At 45.6% G+C, this 27,787-nt stretch overlaps 1 protein-coding gene and 1 long non-coding RNA gene across 6 annotated transcripts; one reads left to right on the forward strand and one right to left on the reverse strand.

Moving 5' to 3' along the window:
* Positions 1–3,949: 3,949 nt before the first annotated feature.
* Positions 3,950–18,819, reverse strand: LOC113593033 (uncharacterized). Of its 4 annotated transcripts, XR_008300219.1 has the most exons (5): positions 18,416–18,818; positions 17,373–17,659; positions 9,811–14,675; positions 9,485–9,645; positions 3,950–4,161 (listed from the first exon to the last, which is right to left on the reverse strand). It is a non-coding gene; the product is annotated as an uncharacterized LOC113593033 (long non-coding RNA). The 4 variants fall into 4 exon arrangements; XR_003413070.2 differs by having other exon boundaries at positions 9,485–14,675; positions 18,416–18,819; XR_008300220.1 differs by having other exon boundaries at positions 9,485–14,675; positions 17,373–17,725; positions 18,416–18,819.
* PCED1B (PC-esterase domain containing 1B) lies at positions 13,569–27,787 on the forward strand. 2 transcript variants are annotated; one of them, XM_027035966.2, is made up of 2 exons: positions 13,569–13,709; positions 25,674–27,787. In XM_027035966.2, exon 2 carries the CDS (start codon positions 25,722–25,724, stop codon positions 27,018–27,020), a length of 1,299 nt encoding a protein of 432 aa, XP_026891767.2. In that variant the 5' UTR covers positions 13,569–13,709; positions 25,674–25,721; the 3' UTR covers positions 27,021–27,787. The 2 variants fall into 2 exon arrangements, with proteins under 2 accessions (XP_026891767.2, XP_026891766.2); XM_027035965.2 differs by lacking the exon at positions 13,569–13,709 and adding an exon at positions 17,647–18,431.

The following is a 27,787-nucleotide window of genomic DNA, read 5'->3' on the forward strand; positions in this document are numbered from 1 at the left end:
AGAGCATGAACGGGGAAGGGGCAGAGAGAGAGGGAGACACAGAATCCGAAACAGGCTCCAGGCTCTGAGAGGTCAGCACAGAGCCCGACGCGAGGCTAGAACTCACGGACCGCGAGATCATGATCTGAGCCGAAGTCGGACGCTTAACCGACCGAGCCACCCAGGCGTCCCGATCATTTTAAAAATCCTAGAGTCGCCTGGGTGGCTCAGTAGATTAAGAGTCCGACCTTGGCTCAAGTCATGATCTCATGATCCGGGAGTTTGAGCCGTGTGTGGGGCTCTGTACTGACAGCGTGAAACCTGGAGCCTTCTTCCGATTCTGTGTCTTCCTCTCTCTCTGTCCCTCCCCCATTCATGCTCTCTCTCTTTCTCTCAAAAATAAATAAACATTTAGAAAAATTGTCTTAATCCTAGGTTTTTAAGGACCTTGTTTGTTGGAAAGGAAAGCGAGGAAACAGACCTGCATGCGGTCACGGGATGGCAGCAGACCACCAGATACCCCAAAATCTCCTTAGAAGGTGCAGACCAAGGTTACCCTGGTGGCCTTCAGGGAAAAAGCTTCTCAGGTCCTAGGTGGCATCCCGTGGTCACAGCATCAAGTACATAAAGGGACCTTGGCCTGAAGATGACAGACCGAGGGCTAAATGGGTTTAAGTCTCTGTCCCCAAAATGTAAAATAAATGATTAGGATAGTCAAGGCTGGTCTGAATAGGCACATTGGATTGGTTCAGATGAAGCAGGCTCGTCTGTTAGCACAGATGAGTCAAGGCTAGACACAATTAGGGCCATAAAAGAGGAAGCCCTGACTTCCTAAAAGAGGAGAGCCTCCACCTCTCCAGGGCAGTCTGAGGCTTTGGGGACATGCCCTCTGGCTGGCTGAGGCTGCTGCCTCCGTCCAAGCCTGCAGGCAGAAGTGACGGCCCAGCACATCAGCAAGTGGCCAACAGGAGCTCCCGGCTGCCTTTTTCTGCAGGGGTGACAATGTGGCGTGCTTCCTGACCTCTCTCTCTTCCTCCTCTGTACCGAATGATGAAGGGACAGGACAATCAGAAAATCTTCCTTGTGCGAACACGGAAGTATGCATTCCTCATCAGACACAACCACAAGGTAAAGAAACCGCATCAGCCTTGTAGGCTGGGTCCTGGCCCTGGCGGTCAACGACAAACCCACACACTCTTGAAACATCAGCTGAGCGCTCCCTTAGACCAGAGGCTTTTGCGTTCCCCTCCCCCCACGCTTGGGGGCTTTCCCATTTGAAGAACTAATAAACTCCCTCTCTAGTTTTCTTTAACAGACCAAGCACGTGACAGGCAAGGTCTCCGATCTTTTTTCTTCGCCTATTTCCTCCTAAAATTTAAGCCCGCAGTTAGCCACACTAAACTGCAAGAGAGTGCGGACTAACACAGCTCTGTGAAGCATACCCCACGTTTTGTTGTTGCTGTTTTCCCGAGGAGTGCCAACAATCCGAATAAGATTGTAAATAAATAAGGTATAAGGAATTTCCCCCAGGACCTCACATCTGCAATTCCACCCCAACGTCAAGGACTTCTGAGCCTGCTGTCCCCAAACATATGCCTGAAACCAAAGCAGTGACATGTTCGGTGGTGACCTGGGTGCTGCGTCCTCAGCTCCAGCCTCTCTCTTCCCCTGATAATAAAACAGCCTGCTTTACTTCACCACAACGTTTTAATTCCCCTGTATGTCGCCATTCCCTGTGTGGCACCCCATAGGCGTGGAAGCTGCAGGGATCGGGATCGGGAGGTGTGAAGGGCCCGGTTTGGGGGAGGACAAACTGGGGGTAGGCTGAGGCAGGCTGGGTCTGCAAATTGCTACTTCCTAGCTGACTAGCGTGGCCTGACGCCCTGCAGGGTGGTTTAAAAAGTTAACAGCTAATGGACACATATGTCTGGAATGTAAAGGAGCCGCCCAGTCCATGGCGCCAGTAATTATTGTTGCTGATTTTGTAAAAAGGGTTAGTATAAATTGTTAACATTCTGAGCGGTTGATGATGCGCTCAGTGTGTGTTCAGAAGGGTCTACTCGGTATGCACTTGTGATGTATTATTGTGATCTACGGGAACCCAGATGCCTTGTCAATTGGGGAGCCTCAGACCTCACCGAGGCACCGCTGCGTAGGTATTTGCCTAACATGCCTGATGAAGAAAAGGCAAAATGTTGAGTATTTTCAGAAAAATTCTAACAGGATGTAGCCGGTTAAACGCAGCCTCTGAAAGGGAAATGAAATTGTAAGCTACACATCTTTTTTTCTTTTTTTTAATGTTTATTTTTGAGACAGAGGGAGACAGAGCGCGAGCAGGGGAGGGGCAGAGAGAGAGAGGGAGACACAGAATCTGAAACAGGCTCCAGGCTCTGAGGTGTCAGCACAGAGCCTGATGTGGGGCTCGAACCCACGAACCGTGAGATCGTGACCCAAGCAGAAGTCAGACGCCCAACCGACTGAGCCACCCAGGCGCCCCAAGATACACATCTTAAAAAGAGCATGGACTGCAGACAGAGAAGGGGATGGAGGAAGAAAGGAACACCTGTGGGAAGATAAATCAGGAAGGCACGCCCGGGTTTCAGATTCGAACCCAGGTAGCGGCATAGGGAGAGAAGTGGACAGATCACAGAGTGGTCCAGAAAGGAGAATGGACTCCACGCCTGGCGGCTGAAGGCAAGGAGGGAATCACAGACGATCTTGCAGTTTCTGTCATGGAGCGATTAAGTAAATATTGACTTCACTTACTGAGAGGAGGAACAAGCTTGGGGACTAATATAATTAGTTTAGAATTTACTTTAAATTGGATACTTACGTCATCGCAGAGTTTATTCAACCAGGAACAAAGAGCCGTTTCTTTCTTAGCTATTTTTGTCATGTGTTTTAAGACTGCCCCGTGATTTAACTAGCATGCATCACCAAGAATAAACGCGTATATAGAAAATAAACACGGTCTTTTGTTCTAATACAAATATATAGGGTGACTGAGTCCACAGTTATGCAACACCTAGAAATCATGACTAAGAAACTAGAACATTGACATAGAATCCAAAGATGTATGATCAGGGGTCAATAAAACTGGTAATCATCAGATTCAGAGAAGTGAAAGTCATTTAGAGTTCTCCCTTTTCATTTGTTTGAATATATTTCAGAGATTCCACAACCGACTGTTAAGCAAAAGAATGTCCTAAAGGAGAAAGAGGAAGGTAACAAGAAGTAAGCAGTAACACTAGTTTTGTAAATAATAATTTGGAAAAATGTCAAAAAGTCTACTATTTCACTGGTAGAATGGACTAGTGATCAACAACTGATTTATAAAACAAACAATGCAGGGTGCCTTGGTGACTCAGCGGGTTGAGTGACCCACTTTGGCGGCTCAGGTCATGATGTCGCATGTCGCAGTCCGTAAGACCTGATGTCGCAGTCCGTAAGACCTGATGTCGCAGTCCGTAAATTCCAGTCCCGCATCAGGCTCTGTGCTGACAGCTCAGAGCCTGGAGCTTGCTTCAGCTTCTGTGTCTCCCTCTCTCTCTGCCCTTCCCCCACTCACGCTCTGTCTCTGTCTCTCTCTTTTCTTTTCTTTTTTTTTTTAATGTTTTTATTTTATTTTTGCGACAGAGAGAGACAGAGCATGAGCAGGGGAGGGACAGAGAGAGAAGGAGACACAGAATCGGAAGCAGGCTCCAGGCTCTGAGCTGTCAGCACAGACCCCAATGCGGGGCTTGAACCCACAGACTGTGAGATCATGACCCGAGCCGAAGTCGGATGCTTAACCAACTGAGCCACCCAGGCGCCCCTGTCTCTGTCTCTCTCAAAACCAATTAAACATTAAAAATGCTTTTAAAAAATAAAATAAAACCAAATACAAACAATGCAATTCAGGTCAATCGTTATAATTATAAAGTAAATATTCATTTGAAAAGAATCTGACCAGAGGCCACTTTTTCCAGAGCTATTTTCAATTATTTTATTTTTAGTAAAGTTTTTAAAATCCCTTTTCAGTAATATAAGTAATGTCCCAACATAAGGCCATAATTGCATTTCCAACAATGCATTATAGTCATCGGCTTCTGTTTTTCCCTCACTGACTGTGACCTTCTGAGCACAGAGAACATGCCTCAGTCGACCTTGTAGCTGGATGCCAAGCACTGTGCCTGGGTGTATCTAAGCGAAGAAAGAAAGGGAAATTAGCATGCATCAAAAATATTAAGCAACGTCTGCCTTCCTGGGCCAAGAAACTTCATGTTTAGCAATTTAGCAGTTAATATCTCTTAAAATATTGGAACTTTTTCTTTATAAATAGAGTATGACCAGGTTTCAGACAGCCTTGAAAATAAAGCAAATTATTGCATCCACAATCCCACCATGCAAATATAGGAAGGGTTAGCATTTTGAATTAGAAAAAAAATAAAACTAGCAGTTAGAATTAATCTATAATGCACTTAAAAGCATGCATTTTTTTGAAATATCCAGATGTTTTCTTTAATTGACTCTGCTGTGGATAGCCCCATATGATGGTGCGCCTGGGTGGCTTAGTTGGTTAAGCGTCCGACTCTTGATATTGGCCCAGGTTGTGATCTCATGGTCATGATCTCATGGTCTTGAGATCGAGCCCTGCATTGGGTTCCGTGCTGAGTGTGGAGCCCTGCTTGGGATTCTGTCTCTCCCTCTGTCCCCGTCCCTCCCCAACTCGTGCATGCACATTCTCTCTCAAAATAAAATCTAAAAGAATTTTGAAAAATTAATTAATTAAAAAATAAAATGCAAATCATGAATGTGAAAGGAAGATCCACTCAGATCCTTCTGGGTGGGAAAGAGATGATGCTCCCAGCATTTTTGGAATCTAGGATGGAGCTTCTTTATTTGCACAGTTTATGCCAACACAGATCGAGGAAAAGAAGTGTTGTCCCTCCTAAATAACTAAGTCAACTAACCCGGAACGTGAAACATCTCAGATAGAGTTTTTGAGAGCTTCTTGCCTGGGATTTGACATAGCTATGTTCTTACACATGGTAACTGGGTGAACTGTGGTGAACTTGGCAATGGGACATTATTCAGCCTTTAGAAAGAAGGAAATCTTGTCACCTACAACAACATGGATGAACCTTGAGGACATCACGTTAAGCGAAATGAGGCAGTCACGATAGACAAATACTGTGTGATTCCACTTGGGTGAGGTATCCAAAGCAGTCACATTCATAGAAAGAGAAAATCCAAAGGTGGTTGGTTGCCAGGGACTGTGGAGATCAGCAAAGTAGAGTCCTGCTTTAATGGATATAGAGTTTCAGATGTGCAACATGAAAATGCTGGTGCGATCCGTTGCACAACAGTGTTGTGAATATACTGAACACTAGCGAACTGCACACTTACAAGTGGTTAAGATGGTAATAAAAAAGACAGACAGAAAACTGGAATCAGAAAACTAAGCCAGTGGTTTGGAGTCTTCTAATTAAATTTGATATTATTTAGAGGTAAGGGACACTGTTAAATGAATTCAAAGCCCCATTCTCCTAGGATATTACATTATTCTTTGTGAAAAAGGTTTACAACCTTTTTTTTTGCCCCCCTGAAATTCATGAACTGTGACTCTGGGACTAGGAGACCGAGACTCAGGAGGCCTGATCCTTAGTCAACTCAGTGGTTAGCCTGGCTGTGATTCAGGCAGTTGCTTGACCTCCCAGAGCCTCAACTTGGCCTAAGGCCCTGCCATCTTCCCCACTTCTCAGGTCTGTTCCTGCAGGGATAGGGGCACACCGGTTCACAGAGCTGTGCCATCAAATGGGGTACTTGTCAGTATTTACGTTTTATTCAATGTCATTTAAAGCCTATTTTTTTATAACTAAATTACTAACATAATTTACTAATTATTTTACATTACTAAAGCACGGATACATGTATACTAATTTCTAGAGTAAACTAAGCATTTACTTAGCACTTTGCTTATTCAATCTCCTCTGCTGGATTTGGGCCAGAGAGGCTAAGTAACTTTCCCCAAATCACACAGCTCCCAGGTTTCAGACTTGAACTCAACCTTTCTGCCTACAAAGGCCCTGCTCTGAAACCACTAAGCTACACACCGGAGCAGGGTAGAAAACTTGCACAAAACATAAGAATTCCCAGAAAATTTACAGAAAATTTTAAGAAGTCCTCACAGAAAGAGGTCTTTTATAAATTCGCCTCTCATTCCATCCGTCCTGCTGAAACCACCAATGTGGCTCTTCTCGACCTATAACCTCCCAAACTCCAATTCTAGCCTCACTCCTCAACAACACAGAGATTTGCAGGTACTGACTTAGTGCAGAACTGAATTCGGTTACTAAGGTGAATTTGTTACAAGTTTTAATCCAGTCTCAGAATTCTTAGTACACGATCAGAGAAAACTTTGGGCCTCAGTAGAAACAAATTATTCGTATGTGCCTGAAAGTGCTAAATGCAAGTGCCTTGAAGAGAAATTATCGAGAATATGCAGACTGTTGCAAGTCATACAAAGAAAACGCATACTGTTTTGTGGTTTGCCAAATGTGATCCTTTTTTAAGGTAGCCACTCATAGATTTGAGCATAAACACACAGCAGTTTGTTGAAATACGTGTATTTATAAGTACATATTCAGTGGGTTGATTTCAGGCCTGCTTGAAGCACTCCATTCCAAGAAGATAAGAAAAACCACAGTGTTCCTGGAAATAGAAAATGTGAATAAAATGATATCAGCTTATAGAAAGAGTAGTTTACTTAAAAAAATTTTTTTTAATGTTTATATATTTTTGAGACAGAGAGAGACAGAGCATGAACGGGGGAGGGGCAGAGAGAGAGGGAGACACAGAATCGGAAGCAGGCTCCAAGCTCTGACCCATCAGCCCAGAGCCCGACGCGGGGCTCGAACTCACTGACCGCGAGATCATGACCTGAGCTGAAGTTGGACGCTTAACCAACTGAGCCACCCAGGCGCCCCAAGATTAGTTTACTTTAAAATTTTTTTTTAATGTTTATATATTTTTTGAGAGAGAGACAGCATGAGTGGGGGAGGGGTAGAGAGGGAATCCCAAGCAGCCTCCACACCATCAGCACAGAGCCAGATGCAGGCTCGAACTCACAAACCACGAAATTATGACCTGAGCTGAAATCAAGAGTCAGTCCCTTAACCCACTGAGTGACCCAGGCGCCCCAAAAGATCAGTTTAAATTAATCTATGGCCGGAACTGTGAAAGAGCTGTTAATATTGAAAGAACATTATTTCTGTCCTGATATTCATAGTATTTTTCACTGTCTAAAATACTTGGCTTTCATGGGTTTGCTTCTAAATAAGTCATAGTTTAAAATACATTATAAACCTGTAATGGCCTATTAACATACATTAATAGAAACCAAAAGGCAAAACCTCATTCCCGACTAAATACAATTTTTGTCTACTCTGCTACCTGCAGCCCATGGGGCTAAAACAGACTAGAGAAAACCAAGCATCCATGCTGAGCACTCTCGGTTCAAATAGAGGCTCGCAGCCCCAAGTGAGCCTCCATTCTGTGAGGTAATTACAGCCTCCGTCATCTCCCAGATGATGATTTCGTATCTTCTCCTCGATGCGCAAACCTCTCATAGCACCTGCCTCGGGTTCACGCTCAGCTGGTGACCTAGACTTTGCTGCCTATTTCACTGAGAAAATAGCAGTCAGGAAAACTTCCCAAGCTTGCGCCCCCACACCTACCCGTACTCTGGCATCACGCTCCTGTACTCAGCCTGATATCTAATGTGTGCTCCTATCCAAGGCCAACCCGTCCACTTAGGCACTAGATCCCAACCCTTTCACCAACATTGCTCCAGTATTCCTCCTGCATCACCTAGTTTTCCCCATTTACTGACTCATTTCTATAAGGATATACACATACTATTACTGTTCACATCTCAAAAAGAAAGTTAAAAATCTCTTAACCATCCTTCCCCCTTCTTGGGGAAGAAAAATTTTACTCTACCCGTTAAGATTCTCCTGGGTGGTATAAGAATGTTAAATGAACATGAGACAGATAAACGGGGTCTGGGGGAATTAGTTCCTACGTACAGAGGTGTCATAGATATGGGACCTAAGAAGTGACCGAGACAGGCAGCTTTATACTTCCTAGACAAAGAAACATAAATTTACGAAGAATGGACAGGACAAAGAAAACTTCTGTTTGGGAATTGTCAGTTAGTAAGGAATCTAAACAGTATTGGGCCGAGGTAGTAAATTAGCAAAAGTAACAAGGTTTGTTTGTGTAGGCTTCTTCAACCTTGAGTTCCCTGTCTCTCATGATAAGGATGTCTCTCTTCCTCCTGGTGTAGGGAGCGTACCTTTCACATGGGAGATTTACGACCTGCTTTGTAGAGACGGAGGAGGGTCAGACTGTTTTTGTTACACTGGCTGTGTCTTAAATAATCTTAATTTAAAAAAGCATCATGCCATTGTGGCATATTTGGGGGCAACCTGCCCTGGGCTCCAACACTCTCCCGCTGACTTCTCATTCTTTGCTTCCCTTTATTTACAGTAAAGCTCCTCCAGGGTGGTACTGTCTCCGATTCTTCTCTTATTCTTTCTTACCCACTCCAATCAACCTTTGTCCATACTACTCAGTCAAGTCACCAATGTCCTACACTGTCCATATGCTATAGCCAACTGTCAACTGTCCCGCTTGATTTATTGGCTGTCTCTGACACAGACACTCTCTCTTGAGTCCTACCTTGAAACACGTTTTCCCCTTGGCTTCCAGAACCTCATACTCTCCTAGTTTTCTTCCCGTTTCACTGACTCTTCCTTCTCTGTGTCCTGTGTGAGTTCCTCCTCAGCTTCCTGACCGTCTACACCTAAAGTGCCCCAGGGTTCAATTCTCAGACCTCTTTTCTTCCCTAGCTTCACCTTTGACACTGGTGACAGCATCCAGGCCAAACTGATATATCTCCGGCCTGGCCCTCTCCCCTCAACTCCAGACTCGTATATTCACATCCCCATTCAACATCTCAATTTAGATGTGTATAAGGAATGCCGAACAAGCCCCAAATCGAACACTGGACCTCCACCCCCAAAGCTGTTTCTCCTAAATTTTCTCCGTCTCAGTAAACAGCAACTCATCTTTCCTGTTGCTCAGGCCAAAAACCACAGGGCTAGACTTGCCTTCTGTCCTTTTTTCTCACACCCCATCTTCTCTCCACAGCAAATCCTAGCATCTCCACCTTCGAAATAGATCTGGAGTCTGACCACTTCTCACTGCTCAGCTGATGTCACTCTGGTTCAAGCCTCACCTCCTGGATTATTTGATGACCTCTGAATTGGTCTCTCTGCTTCCACTCCTGTTCAACACAGTCCATAATAAGGTGGTGGACGTTTTCTGCTCAAACCCTTCGTGACGGCTCCCAGAGTAAACACCCAAGTCCTTTCCATGGCCCGCCATCTACCTCCCTTTCTTCTCTGACTCGATCTCTTGTGTCCGACTCACTTGTTCACTCTAAGCTAGTCACACTCACCTCTTTATTGTTCTCTCTGCTCGGAGCTGCCTTCCCCCAGATTTCTACATGGGGTTTCCATCACCTCCCTCCAGACTTTGCTCAAATCTCATCTTCTCTGGGAGGCCTTCTCCAGACCACTGCTGGTCCCTTCTGCCCTTTCCAGGTGCTCAGCTGGGTCTCTGTAACAAAAGGCAGATTGACAAGAGAAGAGCACACAAATTAGCCTTCAGAAACAAATGACGCCCCCAAAGAAGGTTAAGCCGGAGTGTTTTTTTACTCTGGGTTCGATGAAGACCGGTAGGACAAAGGGTACCAGCTAAGGGTGGTGAACTGGGGGAACTTACCCACAGCTGTTTGTTTGGATTCCTTGCTGAGTCCTGGTGTCTTCAGAGATAAGGATGTTACTTTCTTCCAGGTAAGGGGAGGGCACCTCTTCCAAGCGGGCTTTATGACCTGCTTTGGGGGCGGGGGGCGGGGGGGAGGTCATAGAGTCCTTCCAGCACCTGCCATTTCACAAATTCCTTCAGCTTACACTATTCCGTATGAGGGAGTGCCATTCTGAGGTGATGTATCTGGAACTCTGTCACTATCCTGTTTAAAATTCCAACCCACAGCCCCTGAATCTTCCCCATCCAACAATCACGTTCCTATTCTAGCTAACATATTATTTTACTTATGTTTTTTAGTTGTCTGCCTCCCCCAATCCCAAATGTCAACTCTATAGGGGCAAGGCTTTTATTATTTTTTTTTTAATGCATTATTCACAGCTGTATCTCTAGCACCGAGAACGGGGTCTACCACGGTATTCCTCCTGCATCATCTAGTTTTCCCCATTTACTGACTTATTTCTATAAGCATACAAACATACTATCACTGTTCCCATCTTAAAGAAAATTAAAAATCTCCTAACCAACTTTCCCCCTTGCTGGGGAAGAAAAATTTACAAAATTTACAAAGTCTACAAAATTAACCATGGGCCACGGTTAATGATGTGGACATATTTTATTATACACTACTATATCCTTGGTGCTCTGGGTGTATTTTCTCATTTAACCATCACATCTATATAGTGGTTATTAACATTTTTTTAGTGTGTTAATGTTTTTTTTAATGTTTTATTTTGGGTAGAGAGAGAAAGACATTTCATGTGTTGATGTTTTTTTTGATGTTTTATTTTGGGGAGAGAGAGAGAAACAGCATGAGTTGGGGTAGGGGCAGAAAGAGAGAGGCAGGCACAGAATCCGAAGCGGGCTCCGGGCTCTGAGCTCTGAGCTGTCAGCACAGAGCCTGACGCGGGGCTTGAACTCACAAACCGCGAGATCATGACCTGTGCCGAAGTCGGCCCTCAACCGACTGAGCCACGCTGGTGCCCCTATGTAGCAGTTAGTATTGTCGCTATTTTGTAGATGAGAAGATCAAGCCACAAGGAGTTCAGTGACTACCGATGTCATGCAGCCATAAATGACAGAATTAGTTTTCCAACTCAAGTCTGTGTGGGCCTCAGAGTCACTTCATTCACAGTATCGTAGCCCTGGTTTCAATTCACACTGTCAACAGACATGCAGTTGCCGTATTCCAAATCCGTATCAAGGTTTAAGTGGTCCCCAGGCAGGGCACGAGGGCCCAAGTCAATTATAGTGCGACACCACAGGGAGGGCTTCGCCTAACTCCTTTAGAAGCTGTTGTGAGTCACAAGTTTTCCGTACCATTTCAAACATCTGGATATTTGGAACAATCTGGGTGATCGGTTTACCAAAGCCTTTCGGCAGTTTAGCATCTGCTCCGAGTGGGTTTCGTATTCGTTCCAGACGTCTGCCTTCAGTAAAAAGGGAAGTTGACTCTTCAAGAAAGAAGGAAGGAAGAGAGAATAAAATACTTCCGAGAGATATAGGTTATCTGTATAGAATATTTCTGGTAGAATAGATAAGCCAGTGACCATATTGCTTCTGGAAGGAAGAATGAGGGATTAGGAAACCAGAAAGGGAGAGGGACTTCTTGCTTATACCACTTGTACCTTTTCAAGTTCTGTGCCATTAAATACCATCCGAAAATAGGCCGAATAATAACAGCAGGGCGCCCTTTCTGGCCTCCCGCTGAGAAGGCAGCGAAGAGGACACACTGTCATCATCGTGCCCCCAGGCTCTGAGCACCCCGTCAAGGTGACAGTCATTCAAGCTCTCTCCGGGCCTCGGCTTCACCATCTGCAAGGTGACCATCATAATTAAAGTTTGCCTTGCTTTACTAGCGGGGTCTGTTGTGAGATTCCAAGTGTAAAACCTTATACATGTGTAAGTGATCACGGCTGTTTAGGAAAAGTGTGGTGGAGAAGAACGCAAGCCAGCTCACTGAGCTACGGAACACGGAATGGGGCCAGAATAGCAACAGTAACTGTCTCCATAGATAAGTTCTTGGAAGTGGGAAAATCTGTAGAAAAGCTGTTGTGTGGTCTCAAACAGTGTTATGTTAAATTCAAAGAGTAAAACGAGATTATCATTTGCACGGTGCCGGCTCTAGTCTTGGAATTAGGCCAGTTTGGGTCATCCTCCCTCGAGACCTCACGAGGGCTTTTCACCCTCACGGTACACAGACTAGCCGGACTTCAGAGAACCGGAGCGGTTGAAAATTCATTTATAGAAATAACGGCAAACTTTCAATTATAGGACATACTAGCCTGAATTGTAAATATCTAGATGCAGCCTTGCCTTGAGACACAATAACGATTGTAGTAAAAGTCATGGAAAAAATGCAAGATAACTTGCTTTATGGCTACTGATAAGAGAATAAAAACAATGTGTAATGGATGCAGTTTTGAGCCACGCTTTGGGTCGTCAATGAAGTGAAGGGAAAATGGCATTTCTCAAGAAAAGGCTGCTAGGTTGTTTTATAGGCCAATTTACCTAAATAGCACGGTATTGATTTTTAATTGTTTTAAGTTTATTATTTGAGAAAGAGAGCACACGAGAGTGAGCAGGGGAGGGGCAGAAAGAAAGGGAGAGAGAGAGAGAGAGAGAGAGAGAGTGAGAGAGAGAAGCCCCAGCAGGCTCTGCACTGACCGTGCAGACATGGAACTCGAACTCATGAACCGTGAGAGCATGACCTGAGCCAAAATCAAGAGTCGGACGCCTAACTGACTGAGCCACCTAGACGCCTCTAACTAGCATAGTATTTAAAAAACTAACACAAACTAAGTGCACAGGGCACATATTTCTGGACTGTTTTGGAGCCCATTACTCTTGTTCATTAGTTATCTTATGCCATGGAGAAACGCTCTATCCTAAAGTGCTTAATACACCGATAAAAGGCTCCCGGTTTGGGGAAAAACTTTTTTAGAGCTTCATGTCCTTCTTCTTCTTCTTTTCCGATTCGTTTCCTCCTTCTCTTTCATCTTGGTACCTGTAGGGAAGGGAATATTCCTCGGCCTTCAGATCACAGACAACAAAGCACGACGTGTATCTAACCAATCTAAAGACCGCTCTCCAGGTCCCTGCCGGTTTCCCAGCGGAACAGCAGAGGAGAAATCGGCAGGTCCTTGTGGGTCGGCCACTGTCTGAGCTTACTGGAGGCCTGTAGTTCTCCATAGTTCTGGGGTGGGCTCTTCCACGCACAGGGTGGTGGGAGGGTGAAGGAGAGGATTTGGAGGCGCTATGTAAACTAATGCAGCACACGAATGTGCATCACAAATCCATTTGAAGAGGGAACCGTCTGCTTCTTATCATCCCCTCCTGTTCTCTTTTCTCACTTCCCCTTCCTCTCCCCTCTTTCTGTCCTTCCCCACTCTGCCTTTTCGGCGGGGCGCAAGCTACAAGGCAGGAAGAACCGAGGGTCTGAGTTGTGAAAACAAAACAAAGTCTAAGAGTCAGTAAATACAAGCTACACCCAGATTACTGAGAAAAGTGAAATAAAAACCAGCTCAGAGCCAAATTCCGGGAAGGTGCTGTATGTTGGACTGACTTCGCGTTTTCACATTTGTTGCCTTGAAGCTTTGGTCATTAGTCTTCCGGTTCCTAATACAAAAAAGTAAATGCTGACTCGTGTCATTGGCCTCAGATACCACCGGAAATGGCATCTTCTCCCCAGCCGCTGGCTCATAAGCATAGAAGCACCCAGGGGTGAACTTATCTGCCTTCCAGCCCAGGCCTGGCCTTCTGATCTACAGCCGAGAAAGGAGCCCGAGAAAGGAGAAAGGGAAGAGATCTCGGATCAACTGAGAGGTACATTTTCAAATCACCAGTTACTGTCATGAGTAAGTACTTTCCAGTTTTCCCATTTTATTTTAAGCATTAATTAGGATCCTCATTTCTTGGGCACTTACTGTAGAGAGGAATCACCGTCCTAACCCCCTTCACCCTACCCCACTTAACTGGACAGCCCTGAAGAGACAACTGTTATGTTGTAATAAGAAAGATTTATGATCGATACACTACCCTATCTCTAAAAACGTACAGTAAAAAGAGACAGCCAGTTGTGAACAGGAGAAAGGATGTGAAGCATCGGCTGTCTGTGCAATCTTGTATGTTGTGGTTGACCACAAAGGCTTGGCATCAGTTTTGACTCCCAGCTCTGCTTTTTATAAAATAGACGACCTTGGGCAGACGACTTCATCTTCCAAACTTAATTTTTGAATGTGTAAAATGGAGAAAAATAAAATACCGATGTCACAGATAACCAGGTAAAACACTTAGTATACTGGTGGAGTGGACACCAAATGTTACTGAATAACAAGTGAAATTAGCATTTCTCAGTAATAAATTAAGTCCTTCATTTGACTGGAAAGCTCTCTTAACGAGTAACATCCCAACCCTTGAACATGCAGACGTGGCTCGAGAATAACAACAACGAACATGTGCAAAGTTTACAGAGCATTGCATCTGATTTCCACAGTTAACCCTGGTGAGTGCAGAGCCGTTGACATGATTTTGTCACTGAGGGATAGAGAAGCCAAAAGCCCGGCTGAACCTGGCAGCAGGAAGGGAAGCTCACGGGTCCAAACTCGGAGCTGAAGGGAGGAAAACAGGACTTGAAAAAAGCCAGTGTCAGAGTGAGTTTGCCCGTTCCATTCTCCAGGCGAGCTTCTCTCCTCTTGGACCTTGTCTCTCTTCTGGTTCCAAGCCCTGCAGCTTAAAACTGGCAAAGTCCTTGGTCCCACTGCTGCCAACACACGGAGCGGTGGGAACACAGGTCTTCCAGATCCGTCTATAGCATAGTGTAGCTAGGGAGCAAGGCGGACGAGAGACTGACTCTTAGAATCCCATTTAATTCAACACCTTTTTTTCCCATAGAAACACTATTGCACTTAGTAAGCAGACACCACATTGTTAATCATAACAGCAATAATAAAAGAATATCCAACTTAAAAGCTCTTTATAGGGCCCTGGGGTGGCTCAGTCGGTTAACCATCTAACTCTTGCTTTCAGCTCAGGTCATGATCTCATGGTTTGTAAGATCAAACGCTGCATTGGGAGCCTGCTTGGGATTCTCTCTCTCTCTCTCTCTCTCTCTCTGCCCCTTCTTCACTTGGTCTCTATCTCTCTCTCAAAGGACAAAAAAAAATTAAAAGCTCTTTCCTGTGATCTCCTTAGAGGAGAACTGGAGGCCACTTCTCCCATCTGAATGCTGAAAACACAGGAGATGAAGTGAGCTCAGAGGTGGGAAACCCCAGCCTGCTGACTCAGCCTAACGTTCACATCACTGCTTAAAATGGCTCTTGTGGCCATTCCTGGAGACAGAACTTTCAGAATCCAAGCTGTTCATCTGTTGAAAGCAACTTAGTCTTTATTGGCTCCCCATCACCCTTCCTTTCCAACCATGGGAAATTTTTATTCAAATACGGGTTAGAATCTGGAGTAGTCAGCATAAGTATAAAGAATTTCTAAGTACAAACCGAGCTTAGCACAGCACTGAGTTTTCCACTGACCCATTAGGAGGAGGAATTAACTATCAGTGAATGAAAGCTGAACTGAGTTAACTTCATCCCTGCTGTTTCCTCATGGAAAAATTTAAAGCTGTGTACAAAACATTGCTTTGATTTGTTTTTCAACAGAAAATAAAAAGGAAAACAGTACGCAAATATTATTTTTCTAGATAAGACTATTTTTTCCTCTTAATTTCAACAAATATTTATAGCTGGGGTTAAAAGCTCAGGTTTTGGAGCCATAATTCCTCTTAAAGAAACAAACCAATATCTTTGGCTTATCTAATCAATCAGAAGATTCATTGGCAATGACAGACTAGTTATGCCTTTTCCTAGCTGTACCATCTTGGGTGATTTACATAACCTCTCCAAGCCTCAGTTTCCTTATTCATAGAGTGAAGATAATAATAGTCCCTTACCTCATGAGTGGGCCCGGCAGGCAGTAACTGCTCAATGAATGCTAACCATTATGCAGAGGGGTAGAACGGGGCGGGGGGGGGGGGGGGGGGGGGGGTGAGACCCAGCCTCCAGGACTAGGATATACTGGGGTAGTTCATTATAGTACAAAATAGAACCAAGGACTAAGTCAGGGCATCTATCAGAAGGAGGAGGGACTTTCCTGTCTGGGGAAAAAAGGGAGGCTTTCAGACAGAACTTCATTTGAAACTGGATCTTAAGGCAGAAACAGAATTTCAGTAGAAGGGGTGCCAGGGAGGCTCAGTGGTTTAAGATTCTGACTTCAGCTCAGGTCATGACCTCAAGGTTCCTGGGTTCGAGCCCCACATAGGGCTCTGTGCTGACACTTCAGAGCCTGGAGCCTGCTTTGTATCCTATGTCTCCCTCACTCTCTCTCTGCCCCTCCCCCTCTTGTGCTCTCTCTTTCGCTCAAAAATAAATAATAATAAACATTAAAAAATTAAAAAAAAAAAAGAATTTCAATAGAGGAGGGGGTTAGGGAGCACTGATGCTGAGCCACAGAGCAAACACGAAGAGGTGAGAAAAAGCTCAGAGTATACACAGGCTCTAAAATTCATCCACAGGCATTGGGGAGCGGCACAGAAGGAAGGATCCTATCTTGGGTTAAAAAACAAAGTTTATAAATACAACAGGTTGGGCTTATGCTAGCATATCAAATGAAAGTGAAGATACAAAATTCAAAAGCCTAGATGATCACATTTTATGTGAGAACACGGAAACTAAAAACCATGCCATTTTAGAAGTCTTCAAAAGTAAAAAGACACACTTTCTTTACTTCTTATGTTTATTCATTTTTGAGGAGAGAGAGAGGGAGGGAGGGAGGGAGGGGCAGAGAGAGAGGGGGTACAGAGGATCTGAAGGGCAGACAGCAGTGAGCCAGACGTGGGGCTCGAACTCATGAACCATGAGATCATGGCCTGAGCTGAAGGTGGACGCTCAACCGACTGAGCCACCCAGGCGCCCCAAAGACACACTTTCTTAAGAATTAAGAATAATTTACGGAAAGTACAAGAGGTAATCATAAAATCTAAAACAGAGGTGAACTCAATCGCTGTGCTCAGCTTCCCAAAATATATTGCAACACCCTTCTCCCTAAAGCATATCCTCAAGAATCCCATCTTATTTTTTAATGCCAGGAAATAGTTGAACGGTTCTCCCTCCATCCAGGCTCTCATTCAAGGATTTTGAGGTTTCAGGAAGAGTGGAGACAGCCATACTCAGAGGCAGAGGTGATTTCCACCTGGTTATCCCCAACCAATGTGGCAAGCCTCAATGATACATCAGCTCTCTGAAAATGCACAGCAAGAATATGCTGCCATCATTCCCACAAAGGATCTGATACCTACCTTTAGGAAGATTGTCCAAAGGTCACAAGAGAATTATCTTAGGAATTCAGCCATGGTTTGATGGTAGGATAAATTGGCGTCTAGAGAATTTGAAAGTGATAAGAGGCCCACACAGAAGGTTACTCGTTGCCCCCTCCCCTTCCCCACCCCCTGGGAACTTCATTCCACTCACCTGAATGCGTCTGGAACTCAGGAGACAAGTTTGGGCTGGCTTAATTTATTGAGCACTTAAAAACGCGGTGGGCCTCACGCTAGTGACTTCGTTCATTTAACCCTCACTTCTAAAGAGATTTGTGGTATTATTCTCGTTTTGCTGATGAGGGTTCTGGAGTGCAAAAAAATGACTTAAACGGCCCTGGGTCTCAGAGGCTCGTAAGCGGTGGAACCGGATATAAACCCCGGGAGCTGATTCCGAGCCCCCCTCTGAGCCACTGGGCTTTGCCGCAATTCGGGAGGCATCTGCATACAAATGGTGATTGATAAGGAGACTTGGATAATTTGTTTCCACCCGAAGTGGGACTTTTTCTGGTGGGGGGAAGGGTGCTGTGAATAATTGCGCTGGAAAAACAGGGGGCAAACCTGAACAGTTTGGGGCAAACAGAAATGTGAGAGTGGAGGGATTTACCCAGGGAAAGAGTGTTGAAGAAAAGAAGAAAGGAGCCCATTAGCAGGTCTTGAGAAAGACCAACAGTAGAGGAGTTGCCCGAGAAAGAGAAACTCACACCGGATCTTGGGGGAGGTGAGCCGGGATACTGGAGTGTCAGCCTGGGGCAGTTTTCCTCAGCGAGTCACCTGGGGTGCCCCCAAGACCCCAGGAGCTGGGAATGCTTTGGGTGATAAGGCCCACGAGGTGGCCTTTAACAGGAGCGGCCGGGAAATCACTGGTGATTTACTGACCAACGTTTCTTGGGTTTGGTGGAGTTGGAAGCCAAATGAAAGTAACAGGAGTGAGTGGGAGGTGAGGCCCCAGCCACAGCCCGTGCAAATAACCCGTTTCCAAAGTGGCCTTGGAGGGGAAGCAAAAGATAGGACTGTCCTGGAGGTGGAGTCAAAGAAGTTTCCTTTCTTTTTGAAAGCAAGAAACCAGAATGCGTTTAGTGCTTAAGGGAAGGAACCAGCCACAGGAGAGGGAAGAAAAAGTAGAATGCGTAATGACCCCCTCTCCAGGGGACAGCGTGGAGCAAAGTTCCTGAGCCGCCAGAGCTGAGAAATTACCTTTACACCTGAGCAGGTACAGCTGTGCCTCTGCGGGAGGAAGGGGGCACCGTGGGCTGGAGGGCTTGATGCAGGGGAACGGGAGCGAGGTGCCGTCTGCGGGCTCGGGTTTTCTCTGCCGTCCCAGCGGGGAGGGGTTGTTGTGCGCGCCAGGCGCTGTACTAGGCCCTTGACAAACAGTGACGTGATCTCTTTTCGTCTTCACGGCGGATCGGTGATCGGTAGGCGATCTACCTCACTTTACCTCCAGAGGAGAAGGTGGCTCAGAACGGTAGGCAGTCAGCCCAAGCGCACACGGCTGCTTGGGGCCAGAGTCCACGCCTGACTTGAGTGTCTCCAGGGAAGGGAAGGCCGGCTGCCTGTCTTTCCGTTATCTTTCGGTCTCAGGGTAATAAGAGGTAGGAAGTTAGCGAATACGGTTTAAATACTGATTGGAGACCGGAATGTGGAAGTTTGTCATAGACTCTGCATGATTGAAATAGTGTGTTTGTTTATAGGGATTGCTTTGATATTTTTACCCTAGGAGATCCTTTCGTAAAACAGGAGTTGTTTCTTTTTCTTTTCTTTTCTTTTTTTTTTTTTTATGGAGCTATTGAATAAGAGCTCCATAGTGTGTTTCGTTTTTATAGAAGTCACCTGCATATCAGGTATTATGAAGCCACCCTTCATTTGTAAAGGATGCTACCAGCATTTCGTTCTAAAATCCATAAGAAAATTTTATATTAGACTGTTCCCACAGGGAAAATACGCTGCCTGGCGGATTTTTACACTTGGCCATTTTTACACTCTAAAAGTGTGTGAAATTCTTCTGTGGATACTTTATTGCAAAAGAATCCCAAATTTAAGATTGTGGCCCCAGGGGGATGGTGCTGATACACCTTGATTATGTCCGCGGTGAGTCCTGCCTCCACCAGGAAAACCTGCAGCCCACTTCGTTGCCTTCCTTCCTTCTTCCTTCCTTCCTTTCACCGTTCACATTTATTTATTTTTGAGAGACAGAGTGTGAGTGGGGGAGAGGCAAAGAGAGAGGGAGACACAGAATCAGCCTCCAGGCTCCAAGCTGTCAGCACAGAGCCCAACGCCGGGCCCAAACTCACGGACCCCGAGATCATGACCTGAGCTGAAGTCGGACACTTAACCGACTGAGCCACTCCGCGCTCCACGTGGAGCCCACTTTGAAGATCACTATTCTAGGTTTCAGTTTTCCATTTCCGTCACTTGTGTTTGAGATTTTAGATGTGCATAAGGATTCATTCCCTGAATAGCCAAGTAAGAAATATGGGCCATATAGGGATGGGGTAGAGGAACCTTGACAGTAGTTGGGGGATGTGAGTCACTTTGCAGAATGACAACTGTCACAGCCCCCAGATAGACACAGGTGATCTCCAATTTGTACTGAATTAATTAATGGGCTGCAGAGCTGAGGCCTATTTTAGAGGGGAAGTTACCTGGAGTGGGGGATTAGAATCCCAACTTTCTAGGGGCTGATATTTGCAAAGAATTTGCGTTCTTTACCATAGTAAATTATTTACCGTAATATTTCACAGTATTTTATGTATTTTTTAAAAATTTGCTCTCAGGGGCGCCTGGGTGTCTCAGTCGGCTTCGGCTCAGGTCATGATCTCACGGTTTGTGGGTTCGAGCCCCGCATGTCTCTGTGCTGACAGTTTAGAGCCTGGAGCCTGCTTCGAATTCTGTGTCTCCCTCTCTCTCTCTGCTCCTCCCCTGCTCATGCTCTCTCTGTCTCCTTCATAAATAAATAAATAAATAAATAAATAAATAAGTAAATAAAATTTGCTCTCAGAACCACTTTTAAACATAGTAGGCCGGCATTATTTTCCCCTTTTTTGTGTTATATGGAAAAGAGTGTGTGTTAACGGACTTGCCCCAGATCAAAAGAGCAGTCTCTTGAGAATCAGCAATCCTCAGGCCATTCATTAAGCTTTCCCAAAGAGAAGTTTGAATTGTTTGTTTTTCTTCTTACAAAACTTACTGTGACACGCAATTTAATTTTTGACAAGTTTAAATCCCGCTTAGAAAATTCAGCAAATGCCAAGACACAGCGGTAAATTTGTGAAAAATAATAATCTTATTTGTACTATCTGTTCCGTTTAAATAGATGTAAGGGGATCTTGGAAAGTTCCACACATTGATTTGATTACGAAAAATGCAGGTAGAAGAAAATGAACTATTTATATTCCTAACATAATGTTGCATTAAGATGGTTAGTCTTATGCAAGAAATTTTTTAACTAGTTGCAAGTACTTCCTATAACTAATCAAAACAACATCCTAATTGTTAGTGTTTACCTCTGATTTAAGGCTTCTCTGCAGGGTCTCTAGAGCAACTGACCTATATCTGTGTCTGCCTTCCTATAACTAAAGATCAATAAGAAAAGAAATTAACCTAAGTTCTACAACACGTTGATGAATGAAAAACAAATGTTATGTGTTTGGCTCGTGATAGTTATACAAGCAATAGTCAGTGATTTATAAGTCATGGTGCTTATGAAGGTATTAAAAAATTAATTACCCCCAAACAGAAATCTAAGCAAAATACTTGAAAGTAATTTATTGTAGTAGTAGCCATTATTAATGCATATTTCTGTAAGAGTGTTAGTCAACGTCCAAATAGAAAGCATGGAATTAGGGGCGCCTGGGTGGCTCAGTCAGTTAAGCGTCCGACTTCGGCTCAGGTCATGATCTCACGGTTCGGGTTCGGGAGTTGGAGCCTGCGTCAGGCTCTGTGCTGACAGCTCGGAGCCTGGAGCCTGCTTCAGATTCAGTGTCCCCTCTCTCTCTGCCCCTCCCCCATTCATTCTCTCTCTCACTCTCTCCCTCTCTGTCTCAAAAATAAATAAACATTCAAAAAATTAAAAAAAAGAAAGCATGGCACTAACTTATGATTTGAGGAATCATCATCAAACTCTTTAAAAAAAAAAGTTTTAATTTGACGTTGGAATCACACCTTGCAAGGATCACCCAAATACCTCCTATCCCCCTCCTGCCTCTTCCATCTGGCTTTGGCGCTTCATTTACGTATATCCACTGTAGCCACTGGCACCTTCTACAATACTTGCCTTTCTGAGTCCATTTCCTTTCCGCTCCTCTTGAGAGAAGAGACCGCCTTTTTATACCTAGTCCTTCCATCTAGCACAATAGCTGGTTCTCAGTGACCTTTACTGAATGAATGAATGAGTGAATGAATCACTCCATCTATAAAACAGCTACCAAAACTAATAAGGGAGTTGAGCACATTTGAAGCACATTTTTAGCCTAGGCCAAAAAGCCCAAAATCTGTTTTCAACTCCCTTTTTTGTTTCATTTTTTTTTATAAATAAAAACTTTGAAATTGGAACGTACCAGCCTTTTTTTTTTTTTTTAGAACAGAGAAAATTTAACTCTCAAGTTTTCTTCCTTCACTACCTCCACCCCCCAGAAGTCACTTTTGTTTTTGTTAGGTTTTGTTTTTAATGCTTGGTATCTTAGTTTAAATGATTCTTTCCCAGGGCGAGAATCCGAAGGGTGTCTGATTTGCTACTCCTGTTACAGGGGTGGTGCTCTTGATCAAGAATTTCATGAATTTCCTTTCAGTTTAGCTTCTGACTGGAGTGCTCTTTCCCAGTCATTTTCTCCCCCCCTTCTTTTCCACAGTCTGATCTGCTCACAGGTTCCATTTGCGGAAGGATGATGAGAAATTCCCAGGGAGACGTTTTTCCCAGTGTTGACGCTGAACCCTTGTAGCTGCATTTGGGTGGGTTAAGTTCACTGGTGGGGACAGAGGGCAGCCAGAATTCCTCAAACACTGTGAGAGGCCTGGGAGTCTGCAGAATTTTGTTTTGGTTGTTCTGAAATCCAGGTCACTTAAATTTTTGCGTGTCTTTTGGTTGAGGTCAAGGGATGGGATGAAATATGTATACTCTCACTCACAGCCCCCCAGCCCCTGAGTACGCACAAACCACCTTTCTCCGGGCTCGGCTCGCAGAGGAAATAGTTGCCTGCCTTTGCATAAAGACCTACCAAGGCACTCTTCTCTCCTGTCTTCAAATATCTCCGGGACATGGGCCAAGATCTTGTATTCGCACCAGCCCGCAGGGCATTCTGTTGTAAAGGATGTCTCCTACCGAGAGACCAGAGACCGACTTTGGCGTTCATGGCTTTACATTTTAGCTCCATCAGATCACATAGGAATATCCTTCCCTGTAAAACGGAACTAATAAAAATTATCTCATAAATGGGATTACATTTGTAAAGCTACTGGCATCCAGTAGCCACTCAACAAACACAGATTTTTGCTTTTCTTCAAAATCTTTCACTTAGGTCACATCCTTTGCTCTTCACAGAACCCTGCTGGGCAAACGGCACACGTTCTGTAAGCACCCCCCACCCTTTTCATAGATGATTAACCTGGTGTTTTGAAACTTGCTCAGTAATAATAATAACAACGAACTCTTATCCATGCTTGCTACATGTCAGGCATTGTTCTAACCATTTTACATTTAGTCCTTACAAGTCTTAAGAAGTGAGCGCTAAAAGTCCCATTTCACAGGTGAAGACCATTAAGGCAGTGAAAGGCTACGTCATTGCCCAAGGACAAAGAGCTGGCAAATAGAATAGTTGAGATTCAAACCCAAGTAGTGTTGGTCCGAAAGAAGTGCTCTTCACCAGTATACTTCAGTGCCCCTCTTTCCCACGGTTTTTAACTAGTAGATTGGATTCCCATCTGTGAGTCCCAAGTCTAGAGCACACTTCAGACTCAGAGGAGGAATGCATTAGGTCCAGTAAACAAAATACCCTCCTGGAGACAGCACCAGGTTATCCGATCTGCCAGCCGGGACTAGGCACACAGTAGGACCAGAGAGCCAGCCCAGGGAAGGTGCACACAGCCGAGCAGCATGAGAAGCTGAGACGCCCCGGGAGGAGATTTCCCTCTTCACTTTGCCCTTTAGAGACTGGGGTCTAGGGCAAAGGAGGACTATTTGTTCACAGAGACCCTGAAGGTCCACAGCACCTGTTCATTCAATGGTACTTAGCGCTCTTTGTATTGTACTTAGCCGTGAATATTTCTGAAGGGCTCCTGAAGGGCGTGACCAGGTTTTACTCATTTTTCTACCCTCCATGTGGAGCCCATAGTAGGTACTTAACAAGTGTGAGCTGGATGAATAAATGGTTGCAAACCAAGGAACATCCCTGAGCCCCAAAGGGATTTGGGGTTTGCTTTATGTTTTATTTTGTTGCACCGCAAGGAACTACATCTCATTTTTAAGCTTTTTTTTCTGATAGCAAAAACATTTAAATGAAGATTCTTTGGGGACAAATAAGCCAATATTTTCAACTCTTCTCTTAGGGCAACTCTTTTATATTCTACCCATTTTCATGTTTTTATGTTTGTACATTACCCATTTAAAACCACAAATAGTATGACTTTTAGAAACTGAATGTGTGATTTAATAATAAGCATCCACCCCCACCTATTAAAATGCTTCCTAATGCATAAAAGCCTACAAATATCAAGCCACAATGGATTTTATTGACTTCTGTGTAAGTGTATGAAGTGGATGCCATGTTCCTCTCCATCTGAGATGTGTTGGTAATATCGGACTGTGTTTCTCCCTTGTAATCATTAATGGGCATGGTTGTAAATGGCAGCTTTAAAAAAAACGTAAACTGGGGCGCCTGGGTGGCTCAGTCCGTTAAGCATCCGACTTCGGCTCAGGTCACGATCTCGCGGTCCGCCGGTTCGAGCCCCGCGTCGGGCTCTGGGCTGATGGCTCAGAGCCTGGAGCCTGCTTCCGATTCTGTGTTTCCCTCTCTCTCTGCCCCTCCCCCATTCATGCTGTGTCTCTCTCTGTCTGAAAAATAAATAAACGTTAAAAAAAAAATAAATAAATGTAAACTGAAGTTTTGAAGATGAGTTTCACAACTCTTAACATTTTATTCAATGTGCTGAGGAGGAAAAACTTTTCTTCTACCCTCTTAGGTTCAGTATCTGGGGCCCTGTGAATTAAACAGAGACAGGTTAAAAGGAGAAAAAGCACACCATTTTTGTTAATATTTATGTGCGCAAGAGTTCACCAAAAAGAAATGAAACTCAAAGAAGCAGATTCGGGGGCTTACATATTATTTTAACAAAGGCAAAGGGGCTTGGGCTTCATGGGATGATGAATTGTGGGGAAGAACTCAGAAATATATAGGGGGACTAATGGAAAATCGGGGCTATTTTAGTAAAGTCTCTTTATGCAAACTCATCTTGGTGTTGACAACTCCCTGTCTTCTTCCTTGACTCTTCTCTCCCTGGTGGGGGAAGGATCACCTGCGCCAAAGGGAAATTTGTACACTGCTTTTAAGCAAATAAGGAAAGTTCTGAGAACACTTCCTATGTCTGTTGATTCTTAGTTGCTTTCAGCTCAAAATAATCCTTACACCAAAATGGCATCTTTGGGGATGGTGTATTCTGATCTGCTTCCTACGGAAAGTAAAGAATATTGCAGCTGAAACGTGTGAATTATTCCCAATGTTACTGCCTTTTTCACAAGTCCTATTCGCAAAACAAAAACAAAAACAAAAAAACCACACACACACACACACACACACACACACAAACAAAAATCCAGCAGCTTCCTTGTTAAGGAAATCTGTTTTCATATGTTTTCTGACCTGGCACCTGTACTTTTCTGTTGTTTGTGGCATTTCCGTGAGTTCTTTTTAAATTATTAAAAGTAAGGTACAATTATATAAAGTCTATTTACAAAAAAGGGGAGAAGGCAAGTCATCCATAGCCGGACCTTTTCTATTACGAACTATGCTTTTGCATATTTTCTTTCAGTGTTATCTACGTGCTATAGTTGGAGTGAGGCAGGGCATGGAACATATCACCACAGGCTCTGTGCTATTGCTTGCTCACGGTGGTCATTACTGAGCAGCTGCAGGGTTGACCTCACCACTCTTCAGTCCTCAGACACCTGAGCTGCCTGCCCAGGGGCAGTCTGACTTCTAGCCAGGGGAGGAGGGCCTGTGGGGTTGGCCGCTTCTGGCCCGGTGGAACTTGGGCCTCCAAGAGCTGCTGCAGAGGCTCACAGGTTAAGGTGAAGTATGGCCAATGGGCTTATAGCTCCGGGCTCCCTTCTTGCTCTCTTCCCACTGCCAGGCTGAGGGGAGTGGACTTCCCAGGCCAACCCTCCATCCCCTTGCCTGAGCCTTGCCACACCAGGGCCCGCCCAGGGTGGGTCCCTCCCAGCCACTCTCTCCTTCTGTCCTAGCAACCTGAAGACCTCCCGGGTGGAGAGGAAAGACCTAGGCGGCGCACCATGGCCGTCATGGCCCACCTGCTGGCCGCCGACGTGCAGCAGCTGCTCCACAACAAGTTCGTGGTCATCCTGGGAGACTCTGTCCAAAGGGCCGTGTACAAGGACCTGGTGCTCCTGCTGCAGAAGGACCTCCTGCTCACTCCCACCCAGCTCAAGGCCAAGGGGGAGGAGAGCTTTGAACGGGACAAGCTGGTGGACGGAGGCCAGCGGGGCCCCATGCACAACGGCACCCAGTACCGGGAGGTCCGCCAGTTCTGCTCCGACCACCACCTGGTGCGCTTCTACTTCCTGACGCGCGTGTACTCCAGCTACCTCGAGGCCATCCTGCAAGAGCTGCAGTCCAGCCAGCACGGCCCCCCGGACGTGATCATCATGAACTCCTGCCTCTGGGACCTCTCCAGGTACGGTCCGGACTCCTGGAAGAGCTACCTGGAGAACCTGGAGAGCCTGTTCGAGCGCCTGGGCCAGGTTCTGCCCGAGTCGTGCCTCCTGGTGTGGAACACAGCCATGCCCGTGGGCAAGAAGATCACCGCGGGCTTCCTCCCGCCGGAGCACCGGCCTGAGGATTCCTCCCTGAGAGACAGAGTCATCGCGGCCAACTTCCACAGCTCTGCGGAAGCGAAGAAACACGGCTTCGATGTGCTGGACTTGCACTTCCACTTCCGCCACGCGGGGCGCCACCTGCAGCGGGACGGAGTGCACTGGGACCAGCTCGCGCACCGCCACCTCTCCCAGCTGCTGCTGGCCCACGTGGCCGACGCCTGGGGCGTGGATCTGCCCCGGCGGTACCCGGTGGGCCCCTGGATCCGGGATGGCCCCGCGAGGACCGGACCCGGCTGGGGAGTTGAGCGGCAGCCCCAAGCCAGCCCAGATCAACCGTCCATGCCTCCTGCCGGGTACCGCCCCCTGCTCCCACTTCCCCATCTACCCCCGCCCCCGCCTCCCCTCCTGCCCTTGCCCCCACATCCTCGCCCTTTTCCCTTTCACCCTGTGATGACCAGATTCCAGTTCGGTCCCCGAGATCACTTTTCTGCCTCAGACCATCCTTTCCAGTCCGATCAGTTCTCCTCAAACCATTTCCATTCAGATGTCCCCTCACCTACCCAGACAGGATTTTCCTTTGAAGATGATCCCCAGCCACCCAGGCCCCCTTTCCCCACACCCTACCTGCAGCGGGCCCCTGTGGTTCATAGGGGGTTTCCCCGGCATCTACCTCGTGGCCCCTATGTGCCCTGGGGTCGGCGGCCCAGATCTTCCAAGAGACAGGCCCCATCCCACCCACAGCCAAGGCCTCAATAAACTGACTTGGGGGCCTTACTCCTCATGGTGGACATGGACTGGGCAGATCATCTGACTCTCCTGAAACAGCCTGACCTTGTTAACGGAAGCCTTTGCTCCCTGCTTGGACTTCTTTTTGGTCATTGCTGTTACTAATAATGGCCTAGAAGAGCCCTTCAACCATTTTTGTTGGCTGTGGCCTTTTCCTCCAATCGCTGGCGGTGACCAAGCATTATTCCTGTCTCTCCACTCCCTGTCCTCTTTGTCTTTTTGTAAACCTAAAATTGAAATAAAGAAGTAGTTTCACAAAAGTAGTTGTAGATTTTGCGTGTGTCTGTATGTAATGGTGCCTCCCCTTTCCATTAAATAATTAGCTTAAAAAGCAAGGACGGTATCTGTTGACTTGAGTGTTTATGGCATCTACTTGACAAACTATTCAAAGTGGAATTTGTCTAAAATCATTCTGAGGCTTTCCATAAAATACACCTGATTCCTTACGAATAAGCAGAAGAACTTTAATTTTTTGTGGTCTTTTCCAGAGATTCTCAAAGACTCATTGAATTTTAAAACTGGGAAGAGTGGGGGCGCCTGGGTGGCTCAGTCGGTTAAGCGGCCGACCGGCTCAGGTCATGATCTCGCAGTCCATGAGTTCGAGCCCTGTGTGGGGCTCTGTGCTGACAGCTCAGAGCCTGGAGCCTGTTTCAGATTCTGTCTCCCTCTCTCTGATCCTCCCCCGTTCATGCTCTGTCTCTCTCTGTCTCAAAAATAAATAAACGTTAAAAAAAATT

The sequence above is a fragment of the Acinonyx jubatus genome, chromosome B4 (assembly GCF_027475565.1).
Source record: "Acinonyx jubatus isolate Ajub_Pintada_27869175 chromosome B4, VMU_Ajub_asm_v1.0, whole genome shotgun sequence".
Taxonomy (NCBI): Eukaryota; Metazoa; Chordata; class Mammalia; order Carnivora; family Felidae; genus Acinonyx; species Acinonyx jubatus.